A 12597-nucleotide genomic window follows, 5' to 3' on the forward strand; every position below is an offset into this window, starting at 1 on the left:
AAACCTTGCAAAATAAAAATGACTGTTGTCAAAGTTAAAAGCTGCCAGCAAATGCCTATTCTTTTTGGCAATGCATGTCTTTCTGTTGCGTCTGAGGTTCGTCATAACCAGGACCTCTCGTGTGATGTATTAATCTTTGGATATTTGTGAATACTAGTAGGGTATATGCAAAGGCTCGGTAGGCACTCTTACCTTGACCAAAATCAAAAAGGCCCCTAGTGGCCTCCTTCTGTGCCACAGGCATAGCCCATACAGAGAATCCAACAGGAGTAGTGACCTCACTGTTTGACATCAGCTCTTCATCATATGAAGTACACTGATATCAAGATGTCTGACAAGTGGGTACTAACTATCCTGACCTGTCTATGTCTTGGTGTATTCTGTGAGCTGTGCAACAACCCCAAATGGCCAAACTATGGCAGAGTTCTCCAAAGTCTTGACACCTTAATATCTGGTTGGACAGAACTTGGTAGTCATTGACTGGTATGAACCACAAAAAAATATGTTCACACTGTACAGCTGTCTTCTCTATTCAGGGTTGTAACATTAACCGCTTGAAGTACCATCCAAATTGAGTACTGCAAACAACTTATGGCATTGTCAATAGTTTTAGATTTAGGGCCTCATTTACAAGCCCTTTACGCTGCCACTGTGGCATTTATTTTTAACGCGTCAGTGGCTGTAGCAGTACATTCACTGCTCCATATTTGCAAACGGATGCATTAAGCCCAATGCGTCGGTTTGTAAAGTCCTGCATCACATACCTGCGGGAGGTGTAATGTATGCAGGAGAGGCCTTCCTACAGAGAAAAGCCATGTTGAACTAGTGCAGTGAAATTTAAAACTTTTCATTGTGTCACTCTACGATTTCACTGTGTTAAACTTTTACTGCCTGCTCAGACCAAGCATAAAATTGATGCAGGGCTTTTTTACAATGAGATTCTGTAGGAAGTTGGCTCTGTATATACTGTTTCAAAGTAAGAAATAGTGTGCACAGAGTCCAAGGGTTCCCCTTACAGGTAAGATAGTGGCAAAAGTAGATCATTCTAATGCTCTATTTTGTGGTAGTGTGGTCAGGCAGTAGGCTTATCAGAGGGTAGTGTTAAGCATTTGTTGTACACACACAGGCAACAAATGAGGAACACACACTCAAAGACTCACTCCAGGCCAATAGGTTTTTATATTGAAAAATATATTTTCTTAGTTTATTTTAAGAACCACAGGTTAAAGATTTACAGTTAATACTTTAAATGTAAGGTACTTCACTTAGATACTTTAGGAACTTTTATTAAAAGCAATCTCACATACAGTCCTTGTAAAAATGGCAATAAGCTATTTTCAAAGTAGACACTGCAAAAATCAACAGTTCGTGGGGGAGGTAAGTAAAGGTTAGATTAGGAGGTAAGTAAAACACTTACAAGTCTCAGTCCTGGGGCATAGGCAGCCCACCGTTGGGAGTTCAAGGCAACCCCAAATTTACCACACCAGCAGCTCAGGGATGGTCAGGTGTAGAGGTCAAACAGGTGCCCAAAACACATAGGTGCCTATGGAGAACAGGGGTGCTCCGATTTCAGTCTGCCAGCAAGTAAGTACCTGCGTCCTCGGGGGGCAGACCAGAGGGGTTTTGTAGAGCACTGGGGAGGACACAAGTAGGCACACAAAACACACCCTCAGAAGCACAGGGGCGGCCGGGTGCAGAGTGCAAAGCAGGCATCGGGTTTCAGGCAGAAAACAATGGAGTGACCCGGGGGTCACTCTAGCGGTGCAGACAGACACAGGGGGGGCTTCTCAGGACAGCCATCATCTGGGCTAGGCAGAGGATCACGTGGGGGTCACTCCTTTGTTGAAGTTCAGTTCTTTCAGGTCCTGAGAGCTGCAGGTGCAGTGTTGGTTCCGGGCGTCGGGTCACTTGTTGCAGGCAGTCGCGATCAGGGGGAGCCTCTGGATTCTCTCTTCAGGCGTCGCTGTGGGGGCTCAGGGGGGTCGTCTCTGGTTACTCACAGGCTCGCAGTCGCCAGGGAGTCTTCCCTGAGGTGTTGGTTTTCTGCAGGTCGAGCCGAGGGCGTCGGGTGCAGAGTGTAGAGTCTCATGTTTCCGGCGGGAAATGTGAAGTCCTTGGAAGTTGCTTCTTTGTTGCAAAGAAGTAGCTGGTTTTGAACAGGGCCGCTGTTCACGGGAGTTTCTTGGTCCTGTAGTCCAGGGCAGTCCTCTGAGGCTTCAGAGGTCGCTGGTTCCTGTCGGATGCATCGCTGGAGCAGGTTTTTGAAGTTGGAGACAGGCCGGTAGGGCTGGGGTCAAAGCAGTTGTCGTCTTCCTCCTTCTCTGCAGGCTTGTAGGTCAGCAGTCCTTCTTCTTTCTTCAGGATGCAGGAATCTGATTTCCTGGGTTCTGGGTTTCCCCTAAATACAAAATTTAGGGGTGTGTTTAGGTCTGGGTGGCAGTAGCAAATAGATTCTGTCCTTGAGGGTGGCTATACCTTCCTTGTGCCTCCTCCCTGAGGGGAGGGGGGCACATCCCTATTCCTATTGGGGGAATCCTCCAAAATCAAGATGGAGGATTTCTAAAGGCAGGGGTCACCTCAGCTCAGAACACTTTAGGGGCTGTCCTGACTGGTGGGTGACTCCTCCTTGTTTTTCTCATTATCTCCCCTGGACTTGCTGCCAAAAGTGGGGGCTGTGTCCAGGGGGTGGGCAGCTCCACTAGCTGGAGTGCCCGGGGCATTGTAATACAAAGCCTGAGCCTTTGAGGCTCACTGCTAGGTGTTACAGTTCCTGTAGGGGGTGAGATGTGAAGCACCTCCACCCAGAGCAGGCTTTTGTTTCTGTCCTCAGACTGCACAAAGGCTCTCACCCCAGGAGGTCAGAAACTCGTCTCTCAGCAGCATGCTGCCACTGACCAGTCAGTCCTGCACTGAAGGATTGGGTAACATACAGTTGGCATCTCTAAGATGCCCTCTGTGTGCATTTTTTAATAAATCCAACACTGGCATCAGTGTGGGTTTATTATTCTGAGAAGTTTGATACCAAACATCCCAGTATTCAGTGTAGCCATTATGGAGCTGTGGAGTTCGTTTTGACAAACTCCCAGACCATATACTTAATATGACCACACTGTACTTACAATGTCTAAGAATAGACTTAGACACTGTAGGGGGCATATTGCTCATGCAGCTATGCCCTCACCTGTGGTATAGTGCACCATGCCTTAGGGCTGTAAGGCCTGCTAGAGAGGTGACTTACCTATGCCACGGGCAGTATTTTGAGGGCATGGCATCCTGAGGGGGATGCCATGTCAACTGTGTCTTTTTCTCCCCACCAACACACACAATCTACAATGGCAGTGTGCATGTGTTAGGTGAGGGGTCTCTTAGGGTGGCACAACATATGCTGCAGCCCTTAGGGACCTTCCCTGGTCACAGGGCCCTTAGTACCACTGGTACCTTTTACAAGGGATTTATCTGTGTGCCAGGGGTGTACCAATTGTGGAAACAATGGTACATTTTAGGTGAAAGAACACTGGTGCTGGGACCTGGTTAGCAGGGTCCCAGCACACTTCTCAATCAAGTCAGCATCAGTATCAGACAAAAGGTGGGGGGTAACTGCAACAGGGAGCCATTTCCTTACAGACTCTCCTTGCATTGCTGACGTGTCAGTTTAACAACACAACTCCAACAATGCATCACATTAGCGCCAAAGGATGTGTCAGAATTTCTGATGCATCTGTGAAAACGTGCGCCATGGAGCTCTGTATTGTAAATACAGGGCATCCGTGGCATCGTTAGAGGATGTGCAGCAGGCACAAGAAATCTGACACATCGATGATGATGTGTCAGTTTCTTTTAAATGAGGCCCTTAGTGTGCTAACACATCTAATTACAAGACATTAACAAATGCAGTTTTCAGTGTCTTGAATGCACGAATGTTATGTTAGCAAATTAAAGCCAGACTTACTGGCTCACTGTAAGAAAATACATCATTTTATTTGGTTACCCCAAGTTTTTGGACAGATGCTGCTGGTTTTTTCGACTCTGAGATTGCACTGAGGGCTGCTATCCAGACCTCAGGGCCTGTGCGCTTATACCTAAACTGGTATGTTGAATTACCTAATACCATTTGGCTAAACTAACTTATCTGCAAGTCCCATGGAAATGGCACCCAGTGCACCAAGGGCAGGTAAGTTAGAGGGTTCCATCAGGGTTTGTAGCGCTGGATGTGCCACCCTGGGTGGAGTAAAAATGAGACTCTCAGACCACCATTTTCAGATCGGAAGAACAGTTTAAACTGCTGGCCTGGCATTTCCATTTAAAGTAATGGCAAAATCAAACGTCCCCCGGTATATGTGTAAGTCACCTGTAAGGCAGACCTGTTGAGTACTAAGGCAAGGTGCAACATATCCCATGGAGAGAGCACGCAATTCTACATGTCCTGACAGTGAAACATGAAACTGTCATTTTTAGTGTGGAAAAGCTTGATTGCCCAATTGATGAGTACAGAGGTAAACAATGACCCCTCAGCTTTGCTACCTCTGGAACAGTGGGACCAGAGTGGGTCATCCAAGCTATCAAACAACTCCTTCCATTAATACTGGGTTTGCAATAAATGTAACAAGCTACAGTGTGCAACATTAGCAAAGTTGCCACTTAGTTGCCTTTAGTTCTCTGTGCTCATACTGGTTGCATACAGGATCCTGTGCCGAGGCAGCTTCGACCCACCTCAGGAGGGAAGATGTGCTAATGATTCCTAGGAAAGATACAATAGGGGTTTACTCTGGAAGGAGGTGTCACCTCCCTCCTGCAGGAAGCCTCATGATTGTTGGCACATAAAGCATGCTTCAAAGGAAAAGGGGCAGTTGAAGGCATGTAGCCCCCTTGATAGCCTCACCTCTGTGTAGGACTAGGGAGTTCCACATGCTGAGAATGGGGTCCTGCCATACTAGACGTGGGAAGAATGGTGCATCCTGGGATGCCCAGATCCCGCACTTCCTAGGAAGTGGTCATTAGGTGGGAGGGAACCTGGCTACCAACCACAACCTGCCATGAGGGCATTTTCTGAGCGTAAGTAGAGCATCCCTGGCACCCTGAATTGAGTTCTTAACTAGACTGGAAGATGCACTGAGGAATGACTGCCATTCTCTACTATGAAACTGGCACAGAGAGGCTGCACTGTTTGGAGTGCACCTGCTGCACCTGGTGGTCAGCAAAGGAGAGGGACTGTGCCTGTTGTGTCTTGTTTAACGAGAAGCCATCTCCAGAGCCCAGCCAATGTCTAGAGACTCAAAGGGCTAGCTAACTGAGCTCCTATTTGCATCACAGGGTCACAGCAGCTAAAGAAGCCTGCTGGGGCAAGGTAGCCCTGAACCTGGAAGTGTCATCAGAGTGCGGCTGGGACCTCCAGAGGATGAGGTATCAATCCTTGAAGGATTGGCCCATGACTGCAATACTGGGCGAGGAGACACCGGACTTATGCCAGATCCGAGAGACCTTCAAGAGATTTTGACCCTGTGGCCATGGCCACCTCAACCAATTTGTGGAGTGAGGATTAGTTGCAGAAAGACCCCTGTCATTCAAATAACACCCACAGCATCTTTTGAGCATCTTCAGCATTCTTCATCACATGTATGGGTACCACTCCTAAAGGAAAACCCTCAAAGCTGCATGAAGACTGTTTCACCTGCTGAGGTAACTATTTCTGCTGACCTTTCTGGTTCCCCTGACTGACTCCCTACCGGGGTTGGTCACCTAAAGTGATTCTAAGTGAACGCATTACAGCCAGCCCAAACATTTTTCTGAAAAAGTTTCTCTGTCACATTTGTTGAATTTGCCAATGCTTTTTCACAGTTGAGCGAAATGCTTTGATTTAATATACTTTGTAACGTTTATATCTGGAATCATCCAGTGCATCTTTTTTCATTGAGGTGTTTACAATTACATAAAAATACAGTCTATTTTTATAAATTAGTGTTAGATTTCTATGGTGCCTTGTCAATGTTGTCTTCAGTTGTTTTGGTTAATGCTTTACTTTTGTCCACTTGAGGAATCCTTGCTGCTCAGAGACACAGCTACCCGAGGTTGAGCTGAAGGTTTAACAAACTAAATTGAAGGGTCCTAAAGGGATTGGTAAGTGTATTACACAATGAGTCACATAACCACATAACCACATGACATAATTCATCCCATTTCCTCACAATCACCAGTGCTAATAAAAGTTAACAAAGATTGCTTTCACTATATAAAGAATACTAGAGATAAGGAGCTCAGGGGGTCAATTTGAGTTTGGCAGACGGAAAAGCCCATTCGCCGTACTCCCGCAGGCAGGTTGCCGCCTATGCAGCTGCCTTCCCTGGAGCCCCGTTACGAGTTTCCTGCTGGTTCACCAAGCAGACAGTGAAAAGACAGCTGGGGCTGTCCATGGTAGCCCCTGCACAGCCCACGCCAAGTGAATGAGCAGTGCAGGGGCCAACATGGGGCCTCCAGCACCCTGTCTCTGCCAGGTTTTACTTTGCAGTGAAACTATCATGTAAAATCTGTCAGAGAGGGGACTCGCAATCCCCAGAGTGACCCTGTGTGCAGCGCTGCCCTGGTGGATTAGGACCGCCAGCACCACCATGCAGTCAGCCGGCGGTGATGTGGCAGTGCCAGCGGTCCAATCATGGTGCTTGCGTCACAGTCATAATGTAGCGGTCTGACTGCCGCCAAAGCGGTCAGACCACTGCTTTGGTGGCGGTCAGACTGCCTCTGCGACCCTGGAGGTCCAACGACCGCCAGGGTCATAATTAGGCCCTCAATGTGTCAAACAAAGTGATTATTGGCTGTAAAATAGTTTTTGTATATACTGATAGAAGCACCTTCTATAAGATGGAGCCAAGAGCATGAGGTCAGCGGAAATAGTCCTCAAGGCAAAGCCAAAGTCCATTCTATGTATAAAGGATCTGTAACAAAGGTTTTCATACAACAGCACTGTCAAGCCATATCTAACAAGGGAGATATGACTTCCTGTCCTAAATGTACCATGTCGATTTCACATGCTGGTAAGCTCAAACCGGGCCAATAGCTTTACTGCTGGGCCCGATGACTCTGAAGGTGAAAATATCCCCACTCCTTAAAACTTTGAAGGTACCTTGAACTTAGAATAAAAGGCAGCTAAGATGTGTGTGTGCCACATACCAGACAACAAAATACACAAGTTTTTAGGTTAAGCTGGGAAGCTGTCTTCATTAGGTGTGTGCCATGCTTTGTGAGAAATCATAATTGCTGTTGTGTTCTATAGGAATAGTACCACATTTAGGAATGGGATGAGCACTTCTAGATTATGCACTGATGCTAGTACAAGTTGACCCCAAGAACAGAAGGCAAGCAAATAAATATATTGAGAAAGACGAAAACGTGGATTTAAACGTTTCAGCAATATTCAAGCTACTAGCAGACATTTGACCAATACTTTAGCAGTAAATCAATGCTCATTAATTTACTGTGTATTAGTAATGATATACAACAGAATCTGTGTTACATATGAAAGGGATGCAGTTTTGCACCCTCTTACTCTAAAGGTGCACTACACCCTCATAGCAAAGGTGAATTGTATGTAGAATAAAGTACCCCCTGCCATACTGTATGAGGATATTGCAAGTCACTGAGAAGTTCTGTTTTCATTTAGACAAACTGGGCCAAAGGCCATGTTCATTTGTAAATTTGTGGATCTGCTTGGTGACTTGCAATATCCTCATAATGTATGGCAGGGGTCATTCATCTCATATATAATGTAAATGTATTACTGAATAGATTTTGATTGATAACTGATTGACAAACTTACTTGATTAGCTTTGGGACACACTGAATGTTGGGAGTTTTGGAAGTGAACGGTGAGGCCACTGATGCTTCCTCCTCTGATAGGGAGATCCCAACATGGGCCATTTTCAAGGCCTGAAAGAAAACCACATATGTATTTGAGGAATGTATCTAGAGTCTACAGAAATCAACTCATGAAGAGAAGTACACATCATCTGCACCATTTTCAAACCATTGTTGGGCCAATCACTGACTTGTTCATATCCTGAGGACTTCAGATCCAATTCTATAGGCCATTTGCTTGGAAGTGTCTTTTATTGAATTTACCATTGTGCTGGGGGACATCCAGCCAGTGGCTAGGTCAGTAAACTAGACCAGGCTAAAGCTTGGCATAGTTGTACTTGGACCAAGTCTGCTTAATTACTTTCTACAGAAGCCTCCACTGTTTCTTTTGGCTTTGATATTTCTTATTCCAAAAGTTTATAGTTTTGGAATTTTCTAGTGTGAAGACCTAAATAGGACTGCCCAATATTAAAGCAGAAATCACAGCATATCTTGTTCATGTTCACCAACAATACCATATTAATCTGTTCATCCCCCAGGGGCTGGCAGGAGTACCAGGCCTCTAGTCTCCCACATGCATTTGTCACAGGTGGGGAGAGTGCTGTATTTCTGTTCCCTCCTGCAATCAGTATGGACAGGAGCAGGGAAGAATGCTGACTCATGTCTTGCACACACCTCTGTCATTCATGCAGGAAGCTGGCAGGGACCCTGTGGGCATTGCGACTCTCTCTGTAGCCCAGCATGGAAAAACTATGTGATGTGGAATAGGGACACCAAGTTTAATCAAATAAAAATGAGAAAACAGCAGTTTTTCATGCAGATGCCGCATGAAAGCATTGCCACACGGCTCTAATCAGTTGAAGAATAGAGAACCCATGAGCCCCAGAGAAAGAGCAGGGACACTACCTATGCGTTGCTAAAGGTTTGCAGGTCTATCAGGAGTGTTACAGTCCCCACAGGAGCCACAATAAAGTGTTCTCAAAGTTGCCCTAACTCTCCTGTGGAGTTAAATGGGTGAGCCCATGAGAGTTTACACATAGTTCCAAGCACTCCTACAGCTTAGGATTTTGTTTACAGGCTCTGGTGTGTAGGGATTTTCGTTAGTGGATACTAATGCTGTGCTTGCAGCATGTTAAAAGTAGAAGACAAACTCATATTTTATTGACATTGTAATAAATAATGATACTGACAATAACATATTCAATGTTTTAATAAAAGTCGTAAATCATTTTTTTTTATCATTACCAGGTTAACAGTCAGTAACAGTTTTATTGAACACCATTTTAAGTTCTTTTTAATAGTGTTGTCTATATTATGAAATGATCTCCTTTTATGAATGTGGTGACACCATCACAAAACCAGTAGGATAACTACACCCCTTAAATCGTGCCTTGTAAATGTGAAGGTATCATGGTCTCAAGGCTCCGGTCTCCCTAGGGGTGTGGACTGATAGGAGAATGCCACCTGCCTACTTATAAATATTTATAAATTAAGGCATAGTACAAGTATTAACGAACAAGTTAGTTATCTTTGGTAACACCTTTTCTGGTAGAAACGTCATCTAGCTGCAGAGTCTTTACCTTAGAAATACCCCAGGCATCAGTCTGGATCTGGACGTTTGTTTGTGAACAGTAATTACCTTTGCATGCCGGTAGATGGCGCTGTTCGGCTTCATGGGAAGTTGTCATCATTCTCATTGGAAGTGACATTCCTGGTGCCTATTTAGGCACCAGCTAGGTGTGCTGATGTCAGTTTCTTTTCACAAATTTCCATGCCAGGAGCACAGAGCCACGAAGACCACTGACCACTGGAGTGGAAAACCAGGGTTCTGAAAGAGTATCAGTCCTGTCCCTAGAAATCCATTTGCAGAACTGGGAGGTTGGGTGGGTTGATAAGGAATGTGCGGCTAGATAGAGTCTCTAAAGATAAGGCATTACCAAAGGTAAGTAACTTGTTCACTTGAGAGAGACTTCTAGATGCAGATTCCTTATCTTAGAATAGATAGCCAAGCAACACCATTCCTAGAGGTGGGTCAGCAGACAAATTTCGCACAAAGACGTCCTACAGGACTGAGTGCGCGATGGAGATGATGGAGAAGTGGTGTCTGGCTTTTGACTGAATGATTAAGTAATGCATTATTCTTAGATTTGGATGCAATACAAATACACTAAAGAAATTGGTGGAGGAACCTCTGGCGATAACCAAGAGTATTTAGGCAATTACAGTGAAATATTACAAGGAATGCCACAATAGGAGATTGAAACCTGCCATAAACAATTTGTCTTATTGGTGCTACCTACAAAAATGCTCTGTCCTGATGATGACCCATTGTTTATTGGATTCTATTGGTTGGGTCGAATCTTTGACATAGTTTGATGTGGACTGTGTTTAGAAATGATTAGTGGCTTGTGGACACCTCGATTGAAGGGGTCATATTGAAGACCACTTGTTCTTTTAACCACACCGTTGTACATATTATATAAAACACTGGTACACTTTATTTTTCACTTTAATCCCTTTCACTGCTCTGTCACTTTAGGAGCACCTATATGTATTGAATTTTGATTTAGAACTAATATTGAACTGTAATTTTAATACCATGTATAAATTACATAACAATCTTATTGAGGTAAAAGATTTTTAGAATTTATCTAAACCATTGTTGTATAAGTCAAGGGTTAGACTTCCCCCCGGGAAACAAATTGTTTTGTTATATATCTATGTACCAACGTAGAGGTCGCCCTGGCTCCTGGAAATTCAGGGAGGTACAGAGACTGCCCAGGTGCAGGCTCTACCATGGAGCCAGATATCATCAAAGAGCACTCCCTTGTCTTGTTGGGTGACAGACACGGTAAAGTCAAAGACCTCTTTGAAACGTCTTCTTTTTGTGGTGGTGAGACTTCCTCAAGGAGCCCGACAACTGTGAGTGTGACAAAGATCTTGCTCTCCATGACCACTCCCTGGAGCTTCCTTTCGACTGGGATCTGGATAGTCATGGTGTCACATGTCAAGCCACCAGGAGCTTGAGGGGCAGGCCTTTGTGGTCATGTTTGAGGCACCAGAGGCACACAAGATGCAGGTCCATCACTGACATTGATTGGTGACAGACACCCCAGGGATTGAAGCCGGCCTCCTGAATGACATCCTACCACACCAGGAGGCAAAAAGCTCAAAAATATGTCCACAAAAAGTCTAAAAATGTTAGTTAATAAATGGCTGGAGGTAGCTCTTCCCGGATCTGAGCTGACTGACACAGAAAGAAAGTAACTGATGTCAGCACGCCTGGGTGGCACCTATATAGGTACTGCAAACCTCACTTCTGAAGTGAAAGATGCAGAATACTCCATGCAGAGCCAAACAACAACACCTACCGGCACACAGGGATACTGCTCCCGAAAAACTTTCCAGATCCAGACTAATGCTTGAGGATACTTCGAAGGTAAGGGATCTGCAGCTAGAAGTCGCTGTCAGATTAATATGTGAATAATAATATACTTTCCCTTTTTATAAGTAAGAGCACTGGCTTCACAATGATGTACTGAGTGCTGTTTGTTGCCTACCTGCCAACTGGGACACAAGTCCACACTACCTCCCGTGAGTAGGCCTTGGACTGCTCTGCCTCACTACCCTCGGAGGGTCAAGTGCTACAATGAAGTACTTGGGTCCTATTAGATGGAATGTTATGTCTTTATAAGTTGAGAAGGGCGCACATCTTTCCCATGTGATAACCCACTTTTTTACATTGGTGGGGTTTGGGTTTCTCCAACCCCCTCTACACACATTTGGAGGTTGTGCGGGGGGGTCCGCCCAGGGCCTGGCTAAAGAACAGGCTCTGCTCCTACCCCTGTGTGGCCAATGACAGTGCGCAGAGGGGAGTTTAGCACCCATGGTGGGGTTGGTGTTCACTGCAGGTTGCTCAAAAGAGTTGGGCTTCTGCTCAATTTTGACTATGATCATAAAAACATAGAAATTAACTGAAAAATCGAATTGGTAAATTGATGTAAAGGTAGTCAGGTACGATAATAGGATATTCATTTTCATTTGAACTCAAGAATTTCGCTGAAAAACCAAGGGCTAAAGTGACCCATAGTTAGATATTAAAATGAGATAAGAATGAATGTTTAAAAAATGAAAAAAAAAAACACTGAAATTTGACAGTTATAGTTAAGTGATCGAACAAAAACTCTGCTCCCCCAATCATGGACAGAATAAGTGACATATTGCATCACACATGCTATACTAAATGACATCTTTGATGGCATTGCATATGACACCCCAAACGACACCAATAAAGGCATCACTGATGACACATTCAATCACTCTGACAATGTCCCATAGGGTTTGTGAACTTGAAGCAAGTCAACACGATACAACAGTTCTTGGGGACAGCAGAGAGTGTCTGTGTTGTACTCCTCACTATCGCTGTGAGGAGCTTCCCTCTGCCCTGATTACATTTAATAGTGCTCTGTCAGCAGCAAACACAAAGGGACTTGACACCAAGCCTTCCCTGTCTATTATCACTCAAGACAACTTGGAGCCAGGTCCTTGGGAAGGGGAAGAACTACCAGAACCCATTTTAAGGGGATACCATGGAATTTCCCACACAAATAGGATGTCAGGATCCCCCACCAGAACACTTTTGGACCTGTGGAAGATTCAGAAGAAGGACGACCCTGCTACTGGAAGGACTGACTTGGTGTCTGAAGAAGGAAGATCGGGCCTGTTTGCTTTGAACCCATGCTTCACAGAGTG

General features: G+C 44.9%; 1 protein-coding gene across 1 annotated transcript in view; it reads right to left on the reverse strand.

Annotated features, from left to right (window-relative positions):
• LOC138266530 (probable cation-transporting ATPase 13A4) overlaps positions 1 to 12597 on the reverse strand; it is a 93156-nt gene that overhangs the window by 26982 nt on the left and 53577 nt on the right. Inside the window, exon 8 of the mRNA XM_069215391.1 lies at positions 7808 to 7917. Coding sequence (XP_069071492.1) covers positions 7808 to 7917 — 110 coding nt within the window. The remainder of the gene's footprint in view (positions 1 to 7807; positions 7918 to 12597) is intronic.

This window comes from Pleurodeles waltl, chromosome 11 (assembly GCF_031143425.1).
Source record: "Pleurodeles waltl isolate 20211129_DDA chromosome 11, aPleWal1.hap1.20221129, whole genome shotgun sequence".
Lineage (NCBI taxonomy): Eukaryota > Metazoa > Chordata > Amphibia > Caudata > Salamandridae > Pleurodeles > Pleurodeles waltl.